The following is a 19,257-nucleotide window of genomic DNA, read 5'->3' as shown; positions in this document are numbered from 1 at the left end:
CATCCGTTTAAATTTTAACACTCAGTTGCAGGTACATAGCCTTTCCCAACATGGAAGAGATGAGACATATTATGTTATCTAAATATTATTAAACAAAATTTGTGGTTAGAATCCCTCTATAGGTGGTTTGTGGAGAGCAAGCTTGAAACAGGAGCAGCAGAGGATGTTTAGAGACAATGCACAAACACTATGAAGGTTGCTGTTGTAGTTGTTTAGGGTTTCTTCACCTACTAGAGATGCTACAGGCAGCCCTTTGCAGCTCCCTGTGAATGGCCTGTTTGTTCAAGCTCAAGTACTGCTGGAGCTCATCCCACACCCCAAGAGCAGAAAAGGAGTCTGCCTTTCTAAAAGACAAATATTTCTGTCCACTCAAAACAGGACAATTTGTGTAAAAGGAGCATTTTACAGTATATAAATGTAAAGAACAACTCTCGCGGCAAGTCTGACTGATATATATTCGTTTTACTCCAGAGTGTTAGTGTGTGGGTGATTTAAAATGTTCTGTGCAAAAGCCACAAAATTTAACTGTGAATGCACAGCATTTTAGAAATGATAACTTCTTATATGTGTGGTTTTCATTGTTTCAATGTTTGTCAATGAATGAAAGAAAATGTAAAATACATGAAACATAAAATGTTCTCTCACTCTGACAAACACAATAATCAAGTGATTGGGTTGTGTAAATACACGAGTCTGACATTGATCGGTGGCACATTAAATCTATAATTGATCTCATAATCCTCATAAACTACATGGTAAATTGCATGATCTTATATACCCTTGCATCTAATTATATCTCCATATAATTACATGTCACCTTATAATCTCTTATTTACATGAAATAAAAATGTGAAAGGGCTTCGCGGCCAGTTTGTGAGATGGTGCTGCTGGCTGGGTGGAGTTAACTTCTAATTTACATGAAAGTTGTTTGGTATGCAGATTTAATCAGGTCCAGCCTGTCAATATATCATGGTTAGTAGTTGGAACAATCTACAGCACATTTCACAAAAAGCTGAGTGTGTTTTTTGTCTGTAGTGCACCTATTATGTGTCACCACAGCTAAAGACACAGAAGCCTGCTGGAGGTAATGTTTCATACATATGAAAAACATGTTTTTCAACTCATTTCTATTTCAAATCACACAATGAAGTAAAGCTAACTGTAATATTTCTCTGGATCAAGGCAAAGCAAGTTCATCAAAGTCTAGTAAAGACTGCACAGAGCTGCAACTGTCCGTAGGGGTGGCACATGTGACAAAAACGAGCCCCTTCTGCCCCAAAACTTTCAATGGATCAAACAAATTGCCCTCACTAAAAGGCGGGGCTGGCCTGGCTGAGTGTTGCATCGTGGGACTGGAGAAACAGAGAGTTCCTTCTGCCTTTGTGTGCTCTCCTCTGTCTGTTAGGGGCTAGAGGGCGCATGGATGCCGTTCTCTCCAATTCCCTTGGCCTTATGCAAAGCAGCCTGTATACGGAAGTGCGTCCGAGATTCCATGGAATAGTTTTTGTAATTGTGCCTGAAACAGAGCAAGAGAAGACATTCACAGTCACATCCAAGGTGAATTTCATAACACTTAAGTAGTCCTTTAGTCAACAACTAAATCAGCTCAGCTGTGAATAATATTATTGAATTAGTGGCTACTTTGACAAAAAACATGTTAAAACTATACTTCAGAGAAGCTTTAAAGATACAAAATGCATTAAAAAAAAGATTTATTAAAATGGATAGAGAAAGTGGACGATCATAACGTAAAAGACTCACTGAATTATTTGATTCTAGCTTGTTGGATGAGAGACTTACCTTGCAGCTTCTAGGAGTTTAATAGCTTCATCCCTTCTGCCTTGCTCCAGACACAGCAGACCATGCTCCAGTAGGGCATTAGGAATTAGGTAGTGATCATACTTGATTTGAGTCTCACTGTAGACAACATAAAACATAATGGTCAGGGTCTGTCAGTCAAGTCTAAGCAGTCATTCTGTTTAACCTTTTAAAAAATATGTCTTTAAACTGGGGGACTTTGAGAACAGACAGTGCCAAAATGTGACAAGACTGAAGTGAGCATATCAAAATATCAGTTATTATGTTCTTCTTCACTCTATCAGAGTTAACCTTTGCAGAGACAATGCTCATAAAATGTATTGTGATTTGAAGTTCAGAGCTACAGCTGCATCATTTAAAAGATATATTCATATTCATCTTAAAAGTGATCTTTTTTGGGTGAGCCACAAGCTTTATTTATTTATGCTGCATGCTCCTTGTATTTATTCTTCACCGGTGACATGTACAGTACCTTACACATCTTAACAGAAGTATTGCTTTCATTATTATTTCAAAAGTTTTGAAATATACTTTGTGGTTGCAGAGATAAACTCATTTCATTAAAGGTATGCAATTTTATAACCAGAAGCCTAAAAATAGGCTCGGGGCTCAGAAGGTTCAATCATTTGAGACAAACTGTTTCCTCTAAAAGATGGAGGACTAATTAAACCCAGTTGTTGAGTGGCAAAAACATAAGGAGGAAATAAGCCTCTCTTGTTTTGCTATGCATGTGGTCGACTGTACGTGCATGAGTGACAGAGGCGTACTTGCAGAGGACGAGGGTAAAGTAGTGTTCAGCCTCCTCTTGATGTCCGAGGTGTTTGAGACAGAGTCCCTTCAAAAGGCTCAGCAAACACTGATCATCAATGGAGAACTCTGACCCTGAGTAAGGGTGAGGACCAAACAGATGCAAAGGTTATTCTTGAATTTAACAAAGAATCTTTTTTGCACCAAACATACTATCATCCAACTTATTATCAATAAAAGAAAACAAAAAGATTTTTCAAAATTAGGTCTGGGTGATACATACTTGGGATGCTTTCAAGTTTAGCCTGTGCCTCATCCAGGGTTTTCAGCATGCCCTCAGTTAGATCTTTGTGTTTGCCAATGACTGTATAGCCATTCCAGATGTACATCATCTCCTAGACAACAAACAGATGCAAATACTGTATATGAATATCAAACAGTGGTCAGTATTTCTCATTTGACTTACTTTGGATCAAGCTAAAACCTAACTTTAACATAATTAAGACGTAATATATTAATTTTTCCTGTGATCTGTCCAGAGTGTACCCTGCCTCTCGCCTGGTAAATAGACTCCAGCTTCCCTGTGACTCAGAACTAGACTAAACAGTATAGATAATGTATTAATAAATAAAGGAATAATGTTAATTTTTCACTTTTCAAATTGTCATGGAGCTCAGCTGTTTCAGCTAAATGATCACAGCCAAATCCTTCAAATAAACAAAGAATCCACATAAATGCCTGTGAACGTTGAATAGACAGACATGATGTTAGCAACCTAAATAAAAGCATGATGGATGGCGGGCTCCATACTTTAGAACTGCATTAGGTAAGTTTCCTGTTTCAAAGTGGCTTTGCTTTCTAAGAAGCCTATCTATTCTTGGTTGCAAATTTCTGTGAATTAGAGCCAGTGTTCTGATTAAAGTTGTGGTTTCATGTGCAGACGTTTGATGCATTCACCTGATGACTGTGTGGAAACTATAACAATGGTATAGTAGGGCATTGGGAACATACTATATGCTTTGCATGAAATAATACATCATTTAAACTAGTTACATCAAAGAAACAATACAATATACTGTAATAACGTGAAAAAAATCCTCGAGCTTCACTTTCAGCTACAAGTAATGTGAAAGCAGCACAACAATCATCATTAAATACTGACCAGAGGAGGAGCTGGAAGAGGAACGGGTTTTTCTGCAAAGTAGCGGCGGGCTTTCCTGATAGCAAATTTCTCTGTTGGTAAAGATTTCCCTGCTATTTTCTGTTTCAGCCCAGGGACCTGCCTAAAATATACAGCATACAAATAAAAATAAGAGGCATGGACAAAACAAGTGACATATAGCATCCATTAAAGCAATAAAGCAACATACTTTTGCAAGTATTACAGTTTATGCTTGAATTTTTGTTTGGGAGTCTTGTTTTGTTTTTTGTTTTTTCTTTTACTAAATGCGTCTTGTTGTTTGAGGTTTTTATTATAAATATTATCATTAGGATTTGCTCTTCTGAATACTGACCACATAATTTCAGTAATGGGCTGGGGTACTTCAACTACGAGAGGACATAAAATGTATTCAGAATCATTATTCTGTTGTGAAGAAATCCTTGGTCCATCTTCCACTTTTTTTTAATAAATACTGTGATGTCTGCTGGGATGTTATTTAGTCTATTTTCAGAAATTGTTTCCAGCACCACCTTAAACACAAACCCAAACCATGACATATTTACCAATATGCTTAACAATTAAAGATGTTAATCTTTGACTGATGTCATGCATCTCTTTATTGCCAAACACACCTTTGCTTTGTGCAGCAAAGATGCCAAATTTGAACTGCATCAGCACAAAACTCTGATTTAAAAGTGCATTATTTAGATAGACATATGCAAAACGACAGAGTAGTTTTGTGGCGAGGCTGCAGAAAACTAGATGACTCATCCATGAAGCTCATATCTGAGTAAGTATTTCAGTGTAGAGTTGTGTACCATCACTCCAGAGTCAACTTAATTTTTGTGAAAGTCTTTTTCTGTCACACCAAAGTTTTTATTTCCTTTTTTATCAATACTGTAAACAAAAATGCCTTCATGTTCTGCTAAACTCACTTGAAAAAAAAGCACTTGAACCTCCTTTTTTCTTTTTAACTTTTGTCCTTATAACTGGTTTTGTCTTGCACATTTAGGTTGCTCAGGATCTGCTAAGAAGAAGCCCAGCTGCTGTTTGTGGGGATATTGTTTGATGAGTGAGAATATTTGTAAAGACATTAATCTAGGATCAACTAGACCTTTCCTAACAATGATGGATAAAAAGCCAAAGCCCTGAAAATTTAATGAACCACTAGACCCTGGGTGGCACATTTTCATGTCATAACTGCAACAGACACATTGCTATTCATGAAAAATAATTCATTGTATGCATATTCCCCATCATGGTGTCAAAGTTGACATCTGGCAAACTATTCTTTGCTTTGTATTGATGTCTTATAGCAGGAAAAGAGGAAAAATGCTAATACTGATTGCATTTTTGCATTTGCAGGACTGCTTTAAGAAAGTGTTACAGAAAGGCAAAAAATGCACTCTGTCATAGAAACATGAGCCACCCTGTGGATGGAGTAAAATACATTTGACATTGTGGTGAATATGCTCTGGAAAGCTCAGGACATTATACACTATACAGTGATACAAAACATCCTCAGTGTTCAGAAGATAAAATTTTAAGGACCTTAATACACTGCAAAAACTCAGCCTTAAAAAACAAGAAAAGAAATATACAAAAATTAGGCAAATGTTGCTTAAAATAAGATAAATTATCTGCCATCAGAACAAGAAAATTTTGGCTTGTCAAGACTTCTCAAAACAAGTAAAAATATTATTAAAACAAGAGGAATTCTCTGCCATAAAAACTAAGAATTATCTTACCTTTAAAAAAATAAGCATATGTGTACTCAATTTAAGATTTTTAATCTTACTTAGATTTAAGTAAATTTTGCAGTGTAAATGTTGTCTGAGACCGCAGATTTCTTGGTGATCCCATATATTTGCATGTTTCAAATGAAACATGCCAAAGTTTTTTGTACCACTGTATATAAGTGTCACAGTGAATTGTCTACTTGGTTTTCTGTCTTGTGAGTAATTCAAGTAGCATCAAAGTGTATACCTGAACAGAGTTGATGCAGTCTCCCCGAAGGTTAGACAATCATCCTCAGTCAGCATGCTGAGGTAGGCTGCTTTCATGTACGCATAAGTTGCCTGAGGGGAGAAAAAGGTGCTTACTGCTGCAATCTCAATTTTCCTTTTTAAAAGAAATGAAAAAAAGACGACACATCTGGTTTGTTTCAGCAGTCTCAAGCACAGTCTCAGTTAATAGCTTTTTTAAGAGATATTATATCACAAAATATGGAGACCAACCTTAGACCATGAGTTTTCCTTGCTGAGCAGGTCAGCGTAGAAGTAGGCCATCTTCCAGTGCCTCTTGTATGTGAAGCACCACATCAGCTCCCAGTAGCACATGTGGTGGAACTGCTTCCACTGCTGTTGAGCCTCGCAGCACTCCTCAAAACGCCTGATAGCCTAAAAGAAACACAGAAAAGTAGTCCTGTCTTAATAGGTTGATGCTACCCTTATTTAATGTTAAAAACAATTCAGTAATGGATTTTCAATCAGCAGCACTGAAGTGAAAGTGAGGTTTTGAAGTACTTACAGCATCCAGATTACCTTTGATCTCTTCTATTCGCCCAGCAAAGAACAAAAAGATGGATCCCTGAAGAAACAAAAAAACAGTCATGTTCGGGAACATGACACATCTAATAAAGTCGGTATTTAAATAAAAAAGAGTTTAATTCTGGCAAACCTTAGGATATTTTTGCAGATAAGGCTGTAGAAGTTTCTCTGCATCCTCAACATCTCCTTCTCCAGTCCCTGTGAAGGACAATCACAACTAAACCAACTGAGATCCTTGTGTATTTTTATGGATGTTTGCAGCTGCATGTGTGCATTAGCTTACCTAATATGAAGCTCATGAAAGTGTGATAACAGAGTAGCAACATATTACACAGGAAGGATCTGAATGTGCTTTCTGCAGAACCTTCCTGAAGCTGCTGGAGACCAAACTCCTGCAAAAACACAAACAAATACACACAGTTGAGTCAAGTCTCTTTTCATGGACAATCAGTTGTTCATTAAGTGCTAAAACCAGGACACAGTAAACACACTAATGTAGTTTGTCGAACATTTCTCTGCTCAGTCAGTGTGTCCTGGGGGACAGACAGAGTCAGCTTGTCTGCCAGAGTACTTTTAGGGTGCCAGTCTAATGTATATAATGTGAAGGCACATAATGTAAAGTACAAGGTATGTTTGCCTTCAGGGAATTAAAGAAAAGGCAAATTAGCTACAAAAATCATATCTAAACTACATGACCAAAACTGTGAACACCCTAAAACCTTGAGTCACAGTCTGAATAAATGGAGTTAATTATTACTCATTGTGATAAAAATTAAGCATAAAAAGACAGGTGTGAATTTTACAACTTTACTTTCATTCTTAGTCTAAATGTGTTACAATTGTACACAAATTTTAACACAAACGTTTACTTTTAAAGGAAGGAAGGTGTAACAGGTAACAGATACATTTTCTATGTATTATTAACCTATTATTAAGTTGCACCTCAAACAAAAGCAGAAAGATTTAATTAAATATACTTCTTTTAGACATATGAAGCCCTCATCTCCAAGTAGGACTCACCTTATTACCAGAGAAACCTACAAACTCCAGTAGCTTGAGAGTCCGGGTGGGCAACATGGAAATCATCTGCAAGAAGTAGACAAGCAGGATAACTGCAAGGAAAGCCACCGGATCCCAGCACTTTTTTTGTTTTGTTTTTGTCATTAAAATGGGATGATTTACACTGACATGATCCTGGATGTCCAAAACTGTCAATTCATTTTTATATGAAGCAAATTAAGATCAAAACATGCAAGCTGTCATGGTCTGTGGCTTTTTGGGTTTGGTTTTGAACTATATGCTTTGGTTTCTTTTTCTAGGTAATCAGATCAAAGTCATCTGCTCTGTCAGTGTAAATATTCCTTGGTATGTTTTGTTTATTGATCCTCATCTACCCTCTCTAGTTTTCTTGTGATCATGTTTATTTAAGGTTTTTTTTTTTGCCATTGAATCCTTTTGTCCATGAAAGATATTTAGTCCCATCAGCCTGACTACTGCCTGTGAGTCTGGATTTGGGTCCATCCTCCTCTGTACCACATGACACCAGATGTCTGCGTATTAGGTTATTTTTGTTCTTTTTGAGATTTTTTATTTGCATTTGTTTAATTATAAGCATCACAAACTGAATGCACACAAGCTTTTATTCTTTTTAGGTTTCACTAAGGAAATATTCAATGATCAACAAACTTTAAACCAAAGACTTCTACTTACTAGATTGAAGGCTCCAACTCCCAGTTTAACACCTCCTTCAAAATGGCCATGATTGTCACCATGAATGTATCCAGCAGACTGGAGGACAGTGTGAAGCTCTCTGTGACGGGGGAAATACGAAGCATGATGAAAATCAAGTCTACCAAGAAACAGGAAATGATGCAAGCTTGATCATAAATATAAAAATAAAATTTTACTTGTAAGTCTGGTAGCTGTTCCTCACTTTAATTCCTCCTTTGATGAAACTGATCATGTTTTCATCCTGAGGAATAAAAGTAAAAAGTATGTTGAAAGAATTATCAGCAGTGGGAGCTTCAGCCCAGTCTATGTGGCCAAAAGACTTGTCTCTGCTGACCTGCAGGAAGGTAAGCGCTGCCCTCTGCAGGAGGCACTCAGCATAGCAAACTTCAGCATGGAGTTCCTCTGGAGTTGAAATGATTACGCCACAGTTATTTTTAGTGAGATGGCCCGATGGCTCAACAGAACCCATGAGCTGTAGCATAATGATCAAACTGACACATGCACATGCTTCAAACCTTCACACAGGCTTGCACAGAAACACTCGACTTCACACATGCAAATCACAGACACCCTCAATTTTAAACTGCTGGCAGGAGGACTTTACTGACCTTCCGTGAAGGTTTTGGAAAAGCTTGACTTCTTCCTATGCCTGAAAGACAAATCACAAAACCATCATTCTATAAAAATTTTGACTGATCAATAAAAGTTTCCTTGTGAAATAGTGACTCAGTTTTATTTAAGGAGAGGCAAGTTACTGCAGTTTCCTATCAGCACTCCCAGCTTTCAGAAGGAGAACTGCAGCTCTCACATTCAATCAGTGTTAGTTTAAATATGAGTGGGGATGATGAGATGTCTTGTTATCCCGTACAAAGCATGGCGGGTTCCCACAGAGGCTTTACGACAAACTGTGACGGGTTATTGCAAGATTCTTTGTGCAGGAGTGTTGGGATGATCTCAGACTGTTCTTTAGTTTTGTGTGATGATGTTACTAATTGGATCCAGTATCCATAAAAAACAGCCCCAAATACAGTATTTGATGATTTAAATCAGTTGTTAATGCGCTCATCACCCTCATTTTCTTTTTCAACTTAAAATAAATTGAATCATCAAAAATCTAACGTTTGTGTTTGTTTCTGCACTGGCTTGCATCCCTCCTGCCTGGAGATTCAATTAGAGAGAAACTACAGAGAAACCCACCTCCGTCACAGCTTATTTCCAAGTCACAGATTAATGTGTGGGAAAGTCTCACCGCTGACAGATAGTCTGCGCCTCCTTCATGGTGCTGCCTGCAGCCAGAATGTGCTGAGGGTCAAAGGTCATCATGGCCTGCATTTCTAGGATGGTGGCATAAGTCAGAGCATGGTACATGCTGTCTTTTGTTCTGCAAATAAATGAAAAGATGTGCTGAATATTGTTTCAGACAGATTAAACACTACAAGGACTGACAGGGATGAAGAAAAACATTTAAGCTAAAATAGGAGGTGAAATGGTCATACGGATACCAGGCATAACAAGTTACTGCTAACAAAAGTAATTGTTGAATACTTGACAGACTAAACCCACAACTCTGTGTGAGAAAAAGCTGCGTCTATTTATATCTGTGACTTCTGACAAGTCGCATTACACCCTCTGTTTTAACAAGTTGCTCTATTAGCTCTTTTACGTGAGTCATATTTACATTTTTCCACCAGATTTTCTTGTTGAACTAGTCAGAAAAGTTTGCTTCTCCATTTTAAATTATTATTGGAAACAGTTTCTTTTAAAACTCCTTTGTAGAGCTATGATTAATGCTTTAAGTGTTTATCTGCACCCTGTGTTTACATGCAAAAAGATGTGGCACGATTTTGCATGTTTTGTTAACATACAGGCAGGAATGCTGTCCGTCTTCTTGCTGAACATTTCACTTCTATTCACATGTGGCTCCTCCTTTGTGATTTTACAGGTTAAGGAAGTCTTTTTTTCACTGTTACATAATCAAAATGACCACAAACTCATTTTACACAGAACATTATAATTATTATTATATATTATAGAATTATTGCTCAATTTTATCCATGAATGAAAGGTGTAACTTTGTTATTTTCCATGTGTATTTTAGCCTGTCATTGGGGCGAATAAGCACTTGAAAGGCTTCATGTAAACCAAAATAGGTTTATTCGTGTTTCTAACATTAATATAAAATGCGTTACAAGAACATAGACAAGCAGAAAGATACAAGTAATCAAAGAAGGTGAAGGCACAAGCTGAGCAGCAGAAAATTTGCCTGCTTTACATTTCCAATGACAAACAGCCAAAGTTGAGTCAAAAAAACTTCTTCTGATTGATCGGTAATGTGGATTTAATTGTTTGCTGTAATAAAGGTGGCTAAGAATTTCAAATATTTCACCACAGCATTTAAGTCAGCATCATCTTTGTCAGCTCTGAACCTGGGTCTTCCATTTATTTTCACTACAGTGTTTGATTACGCAAGGAAGGCACTGTGATGTCTTTGCTTATAATGCATGGGTGGAGGCACACCCATTCAGTTCTGCACATGTCAGTACATATCAGGAAGAGCAGCAATGGAGAGAGCTTCCCTCATGAAAAACATTTACATTTGCAGCAGCCATTTTTAGTTTTCTTTTAGTATTTTTATGGTTATATTTGATCAAATGGGCATTAAAAAAAACTTAACTAAAACAGTGGCACCTTTCAAAAAAAACATGGTTTTGTAACTCATAAAAGGACAACGATATTTGTTGTAGAAAACATCTTAAGTTTTTGCAAAGAACAAACTCTTCTTGTATTTAAAATCAAAGGAAACAGGACATGACAGCATGACGAGACAATGCCTTCATAGCATGTCTGGACAGACAGCTAGCAAATACATTTAAGCCTGTTGTCAGATCTATTTGGGAATCAAAGGCTGATGAAGCCGTAAAAACATGCAAATAAAAAAAACACACTGTTGACCAGTTACTTATCCTACATGATCTCACAGTGTTGCAGATACAGCAGCTCTTTGGTAAAGATCAGAAAAAGACAAAGATGAAATATAACTTATGGATACGATCAATTTGCAAACAGAAATGCTGTTCTTGTGTATGTTGTTGTTATCCAGCTCACACAGGCACAGAAGTGGAACACAACCCTTGTTAATATAACTGTGATTACCACCATATATTATATTTCTTATACTATATAAATCATTTATTTAAGTTTTAAATATCATAGCTTTGTATTATTGTGATATTGCATATCACATTTGGAGCTTTACAGGAAGGTGCACATTAAAAGCCAGTGATACTGTATACTATTAAGCAAACCAGCTATAATTTACCCAGATATTAAGCTAAATCACTTTTTTTTTTATTGTTAAATTACTGAAAGGAAAAATTTTTTTATTTAAATGTTTTTCCCCTCACTTATTTGTGAATTTACATTGACATTTAATAAATCAATTAACATTAGGATGAATTGATGTGTGGCAGTCCCTATGAGAATGTAATGTTATATTATTATTTTTGTCTGGTTGCTCCTTGTACAGCTGGCTTTATCTCATGATTCCCAGAACAAGGCTCAGTGAAACCTGTTTTAGTTCATTCCATTGAAATCTTTTTCATTGCACTCAAAATTAATGTTATAGTCATGAATAGTCAGTGCTTTTAAGTTTTTTTTTTATTCTTTTCTCATAAATGAAGTGATTAAAAATTGAAAATATAATGTCTCAGTTAATAATAAAAATGACTCTGCAGCTCACCATACTGGTAAATCAGATTTATATAATGAATCCACATAATCAGGATAATCTCTCACACACTATCATGCGTGATTAACTCATTGCAAAACAGGTGTGTATTTGAAATAATAACACCCTTAGGTATGCATACAACAAGGAAAGTGTAAACGCCTTCCTTGCAATGCATGCTGGGAGAAGCTTTCACTGGCTTTGAGAATTAAATATAAACTAGCAGCAATGGAGGAGAACATATTCATTTCAGTTTTTTTTATCATACACCGATCAAACTTTAAAAACCCATGTCTGTTCAGCCATATTGCATATTGTATTTTCTTTTAGTAAAGATAGTTTTTCACATTTGAACATAGCTTAAACATAACTTTATACCTTCCTGGCTCCCTCTGGTAAGTCTAACAAGCAGGGTTAAATGACAATCTACAAAAACTAAAGTGTTTGCATCTTGAGACCAAAACAGGGTTTTAAAATGCCTGCAAACATGTTAGTCTGACTAACATTACAGTATTGTATATACCTTGAGTTATAACTCAGTTACCATTTTGTTTATGTATGCTGGGAACAGACCAGTGGCATCTTCACATATATGTTCACATAACCACACATGGAAGATTCCAGAAATGCTCGACCCTGGTGGTGGCTGTTTGTAAAAGATTATCACAGAAATCCACCAAATACACCATTTTGCCAAATGTATCCGCTCATCTACTTTGACATGCATATGAACTTAAGTGACATCCCATTCTCGATCTATAGGGTTTAATATGATGTCGGCCCACCTTTTGAAGTTATAACAGCTTCAAGTTTTCTGGGAAAACTTTCTACAAGATTTAGAAGTGTGTTTATGGGAATTTTTACCATTCTTTGAGAAGCATATTTCTGAGGTCAAACACTGATGTTGAACCAGAAGATCTGGCTCGTAGTCTCCACTAATTCACCCCAGAGGTATTCTGTCCTGTTTAGGTCAGGATCCTGTGCAGGCCAGACAAGTTCTTCCACACCAAACTCGCTCATCCACGCCTTTATGGACCTTGCTTTGTGTCCTGGTGTGTAGTCATGTTGGAATAGAAAGAAACCATCCCCAAACTGTTCCAATGAAGTTAGAAATATAGAATTGTCCAAAATCTCTTAGTGTACTGAAGCTATCAGAGTTCATTTCACTGGAACTAAAGGGCCAAGCCCAGCTCCTGAAGAACAATCCCAAACCACAATCCCCCCTCCACTAAACTTTACACCTGGCACAATGCAGTCAAACAGGTACTGTTGCCCTGGCAACTGCCAAACCCAGACTTGTCTGTCAGATTGCCAAATGGAGAAGGGTTATTTGTCACTCCAGAGAACATGTTTCCTTTGCTCTAGAGTCCAGTGACGGCAGGTTTCACACCACCATTGCATCTGATGCTTTGCATTGTATGGCTTGGATGCAGCAGCTCAGCCATGGAAACCCAACCACAATCCACTATTGTGGAGCTAATCTGAAGACCACAGTTTGGAGGTCTAGCAATTGAAAGTTAGCGACCTCTGTGCACATGCACCTCAGCATCCGATGACTCCACTCTCTCCTTTCACATAGCTACTACTTCATGGCAGAGCTGCTGTTGTTTTCAGTTACTTCAGCTTTGTTAAAACACCGTTGACAGTTGACTGTAAAGTATATAGTAGCAACAAAAATTCACTACTGGGCCTGTTGCACAGGTAGCCTCCTATCACGGTACCATGGTGGAAGAGAGAAAAAGCAAAAGAAAGAATTAGACTGCATCAGATGGCACAAACAGATGTGGAAAGGACAAAGAGGACATAATTGAGAAAAATTAACTGGAAAAACAAAAGCTTTGCTGATATTTTACATCCTCAAGACACAGCACATATGTTCCTCAGCACTTCTTTCATACAATGTGCAACACTAAACATAATTAGCTACATTTGAGAAGTGTAAGACAACAAACCATCAGCTTCCTAATTAAACCCTGGAGTGAAGTGCAAACTAGAAAAAAAACTCTGTTCAGTTGAGTGGTGTTATGTTGTGCACAAACCATGAAAAACAAAGGATTTCCACAATTCAGTGCTGATTTCAAATGCAAAATAACATTTTAATCTCACACAATACGTGTTTTGTATTATTGTTTTGTTAAAGCAGGGATACACTAAAGGAAAGAAAACCTTGAATGTTTGACTATTTACACAGAATGAATTTAACTTGGCAGAATGTGCACGTTCATTTAGATGAACTCGCTGTCTTATTTCAGTCTACACTGGTTTTCCACAAACCAGCAACAAGCAAATCATGTACATAGACATCCTTTATGTTACTAGAAAGGAAGCAACAAGATGGTGGATTATCAAGAAAAAACAATCAGTGCACAAGGAGCAGAATCAGGTGTTGTCAGAGTTGATTTATACAGAGAGCTTTCTAAGTTGGCTCCACATAATACAATGCAACAAAAACGTAAAACTGTTTCTGAGCTGAAAAATTAAACCAATTGTGCAACATGTTGATTCGTTTTAACAAAAGCGCAACACAAAAACTCAAATGATTTAATCCGTAAAACCAACCTCTCTAGAAAATTACACAAAACACAGGCTAACAGGAAGCTATTATTACTGTAAACTAGTGCTGAAAAGAAATTGGGTCTAAGGAGTGTCCCACGTCCTTCAAGAAGTGAGGTGGAGGAAAAATAATAGCAACAGTGTGATACAGGTTCTGATAATACGGTAAAGAATAAGAAGTGAACAATAGAGTAACTTGATGACAGTGATGGAATACAAAACCTGAGACAGGGTGTGAGACTGATATGTGACCGTAACACAAAGCAGTAGGAGGTAAAAATGTTTCCCAACCCTCCTATGGAGTCATGTACAGAATATAAAGCACAGCTTCTTTCAAGTCTTTGGCGTCCTTATCACGCATGACCAAAGACAATACAAAAACAAAAGAAAAATCAAACAACCAACAAAGCTATCAATCAATTAATCATCTAGTCTGTACTGGGTCTTACAATTAGGTGGTGCCACTGATTTTCTGCTCTGCTTGCAAGCCCTGTCCAGTAGCAGGACTCTGTTTTAGCCAGGTTGCAGTTGTTGTACACCAGAACTGGCCATGTAAACAATTCTGGCGTACAGAGGACTTCATAGTTGACTCTACAGCTCCAAGGTGCCTTGGATGTCATTAGTGCCAAACTAGTTTATATTACCTTGACAAGTTTTATGTGAGGCCTGCAGAGGCTGAGATGTAGCTTTGGGTTTCTTTACAATTTCTATGAACATTTCACAGTCAGACCATGGGGTCATCTTGCAAAGTCACCCACTCTTTGGAAAACTGTCAACTCAAATATTCAGTTTTATGCCAAAGGTGTCAGTAGAAGGATTTTTCTCTGTATGATAGAGAAGTTTCTTGAGTAGTTTGAAAAAAGTGATGATAGAAACTGAATCAAAGGACACGTCTATACCAGGTGAAAGAGTGAAGCTTTATCACAGAACCACATTAGGTTCATATTAGGGCCATGAAAGCTAATTTGGTATGTTAATCTCTGAATATGAAAGCCAATGGTCGACCTTTGACAGCAAAACTGAATGCTATAAATACATTGAATCAGAGTGTGTAATTACCAACTGAATCCCATTTGTCACCTCTCATCTAGGTCCTGTTAAGAGCAGTTGTTGGAGCTGGCACTGACATCAGTCAAACACAGGACAACAGCTATGCAGAGATATACTGTGCAAGAGTACATTATAACTTGAGTTTTATGAGGAAAAAATGTATATTATACAATACAAATAACAAAAACTGCCTAAGTGGTACAAATGGAAACAACTGTTTGCTGACTGTATTTCAGTGTTCATTTAATTATGAGAAACTGGCAAATTGATTACCAGTAAATAGGGCATTTCAAGTTTTATTTGTTCCAAATCTGAAAGACGTCATTAGTCATTGAGGGAACAAACAGATGATTAGATGCAATTACAGAAGAAAGCTTTAAATCCACTCTTTTTCCAGAATTGGGCTCAGATTTACAAGGATTGTTTTACAACTCGGTTACTGGAGGAGAAAGCAAAACAGGATGTACAGAGAAACTGGGCCACCAACACAGACCTCCATTATCAGTTGGAGCGTTCAAGGTGTAAATGTTGTAAATGCAACACGCATCAGTTATCTGCAGTTAAGTAACAATACATTACACATAACACAGCTTCATTTTCACCACCTGCTTGGAGCTCATTACTGCAAATATAGCATAAAATTTGAAAAATCACAGGACAAAGCGCGATCCTCAAGGCCAAGTGGCTGGTGCAGGTTTAAGGAGGAAAACAGGGATGCTGAACAAAAAAAACATTTTTCTAGTAGATTCATTTTTATTCAATTTAATTTGCCAATTAAAGACAGAAATTTCAGAACATAGTCAAATGTTGTTTTTGCCTGATCAAATATACCAAGGAAATTGGATTTGAATACGTTTTTAATTCTGCCAGTTACACAAATCCCAAGATTGTTTAATTGTTTTCATCTTCACGTTCAGTGGAAGACTAAATAACGTAAAGTACCATTTTCAGTTAGATAAAGTTTGCTTTTATTTGATCAGATAAAATTTCTTGGAACTGATTGTAAAACTCCAACACAGTGAAGGACTGTGATGAGGATGCTAGCTCAGACAAATAAGAAGAGTCATCTGAATAAACACTCAATCTCTCACTGTTCACTCTGACTCTGCTGATTGATACAAAAAGTAACTGAGAGCTTATTAAGAAGAACAATGAAAAGAGCTGGAAGAAAGTGTAACGTTGGACTGTTCATAAAAATAGTTTTTAAACATGGCAATAGACAAACAAAATGTTTTTCTATCACATAAAAATATGAGATTATAATCTCTTTAAATTATTTTGAATGCATGTGTTCAGCAACAATAAATTATAAATTTAAGACACAATAAACAACGCACAAGCCCAGCCAGGAGAAATGACAATAGGAAGAAAAGAATATCTTCTTGTCAGTATTGTTGCTTTAGTTGTCTTTATACTCATTTAACCAGACCATCTAGGCTGAGCTAACTGAGTACAATGAGTCACACAAAGAAGAAACATAGGGGTGGAAATGTTTTAGATGCCTCACTTTACAGCTTTGAAGTTAGTTTATAATCCTGGAGTTTACTTGCTAAGTTGCTATTTTCATAAAAGGGACTCCTGCTGCAATGTAAGTTATTTTTATCATGTTGGTAAGTGCTTTTCATGCAGAACTGAGGTAAACATTACTGTTGTGCACATAATTCTTGTACCAGCATCTGCAGAGCTTCTCTGGGTCCTTTCAGATTTGTTTCCCTGACTTGGACACGTTTTCTGTCCTGGTGATAGAACTACTGTCAGTAAAGCATTAGGCGGGACTTCAGAAGAAATTAAGAACACAAACAGGGGAGGAAGGTTGGTAAACAAACCAAAAGGGGGCTCATTTGAAAATGATAATGAATAAGAAACTCCTGCAAAGGAACACAAAAAAGTATACATGCAGCCCACGTATAATGAGTCAACGAACAGACAGACTGCAATAAGGGAACACAACAACATAATCTCATGGCAATATGTATAATTAGCACCCCACTAAGGAAACTTTATGCTTATAATTTAAATGCATTTTATTTGTTTTTCTTAAAACATTTTTCTTAAAACAACATGGCAAATGGCTGGCATCAGGGAAGATGACATCCCATAACTCTACACAAATACTACGCAAATCAGGACCCATGCGGGTGTGCAATGACTGTGCTGTGTCTTCTAATGACAACAGGTTGAATAGGACTATAAAAACAAACACACAGGGTCTGACAATGCTCAGGTGGATAAAAACTAACCCCCCCCCTTCTCTTTTATCAGTTTTCACCCTCTTAATTCCTCTTCTTGACTCCTCTCTATGTCTGTACTGTTTAGATTGACAAAATGAGACATAATAGCTTCGGAAACATCACTTTAAACGGTTAATTCACAGTTTTTACATTTGCTACATCTGCTCATTGTTTTATTAAAATCAGATGACCATTAACTGTGTTCATCTGTTTAAATTTAATATACAGCTAGAATAATATGTCCCACCCTGATTGAATAAAACAAGTGACAAATATACCCCTGCAAAGGACAAACATCTGCATTCTCATTCACTGCTCCAGTGGCATGTCTCTCCTCTTCTGCATCCTGCACATGCATTTAGACTAGAAGTACTTGGAGAGCATAGGCCTCCACTAAGCCATTGTTGTTTTGTTTTGTTTTTGTTTTGTTTTTTTTTGCCAATTATTGTGGGCCTTAGTTTTGAATGCGAAGGTCCAATTAATTATCCTTATCTCCCCATAATAAGGAATTCTTTAAAAAAAAATTCCTGGATCCAGGTGGCGATACGGATAATCCCCAAAATCTAATCCTGAAGATTTAATCAAAATCTTTTCATAACTTTTTGAGTTATGTTGCAAACAGATAGAGTCAGACAAACCAATACCATCATGGGCTCTGGCTTAGCAGACATAAATGTGGCATCTTTAGAGATCTTTTCCTGAGATTGATTTTCATGTCACAGGAAAGAGGATGGAAGAGACAGGACAAATTAGAGAAATGAAAGCAGCTGAATTAGAAAATGAAAACAGGAAATTTGATGAAAAAAATCCAAACAAAAACTAAACTTTAAAATTGAAACATGAAACTTACAAACCTACAATGTTTATTTGTCTCATATAGGGGATTTATCCTTTTGACAATGCTTCTTTCTGGTTCATTGTGGCTGCATTAAAGCAGTTCTGCTAAAACGAATGGGACGTTCCTTTACACTGAGCCTGATCTTCGGTTATTAAAGGTAGTTCCCTTTAAATGTTGGGCAATGGGGCAAGAGTCATTTTAGTATTAAATCGGACGTTCTTAAAAAATTGCATTTTGTTTTTATATTGGATTTATTAAGTTTAGTCTAAACAACTCACATAGTTTAATAATAATCAGAAAAGAAAGCAGGAGGATAAAACACTTTTTCCAGTGCTGGTTTTGAGACACTCCCACCAGCTCACAATACCGAACATGCCAGATCATGTGCTGGATTGTGCAGAATAGCTTTACAAAGACCAAAAACTCAACCAAGCAAATTAACTTATAAGTAGGGAGGTGGAGAAAACTTTGATTCAGTTAGCATGCTGAAGAAATCCAAAGCCAGGTAAGAACAAGGTGTGTATTAATGCAGGCTGTGTGCTCTTACCTGGATTGGAGGCGGGCCAGCGCCTCTTCAAAGTCATTCCTGAGGAACAGATCCAGGGCGCCCATGCAGTCCTCCAGAGCCAGAGACAGGTCTGACCGAGAGCATCTGGAGAAAATAAATAAACACAACATTTACATAAAATGCAGATGAAATATCCAAACAAATACCGTTGGTTGACAGAGCAGTTTAATTCAAATTATGCATTTTTATATACATGAAATTGGACTCCATCTCACAAATATATGGTTTGTTTCTGGGTAGAAAAGGGCTGAATTAGATTTTTGACTAATATAACCCCCCCTTA

General features: G+C 37.0%; 1 protein-coding gene across 1 annotated transcript; it reads right to left on the bottom strand.

Moving 5' to 3' along the window:
• Window positions 1–1,401: 1,401 nt before the first annotated feature.
• On the bottom strand, window positions 1,402–19,051 carry ttc39a (tetratricopeptide repeat domain 39A; the record flags this gene model as incomplete). Its single annotated transcript, XM_079244846.1, has 17 exons — window positions 18,954–19,051; window positions 9,257–9,388; window positions 8,616–8,656; window positions 8,342–8,409; window positions 8,184–8,248; window positions 7,987–8,086; window positions 7,297–7,362; window positions 6,560–6,668; window positions 6,407–6,474; window positions 6,257–6,316; window positions 5,965–6,126; window positions 5,714–5,805; window positions 3,728–3,848; window positions 2,849–2,960; window positions 2,586–2,700; window positions 1,801–1,917; window positions 1,402–1,516 (listed from the first exon to the last, which is right to left on the bottom strand). The coding sequence occupies exons 1-17, from the start codon at window positions 19,016–19,018 to the stop codon at window positions 1,402–1,404; spliced, it is 1,608 nt and encodes a 535-aa protein (XP_079100972.1). The 5' UTR covers window positions 19,019–19,051.
• Window positions 19,052–19,257: the final 206 nt, after the last annotated feature.

Source organism: Telmatherina bonti, assembly GCF_933228915.1.
Source record: "Telmatherina bonti genome assembly, chromosome: 8".
NCBI classification, from domain to species: Eukaryota; Metazoa; Chordata; class Actinopteri; order Atheriniformes; family Telmatherinidae; genus Telmatherina; species Telmatherina bonti.
This window is presented reverse-complemented; position numbering and strand designations above follow the sequence as displayed.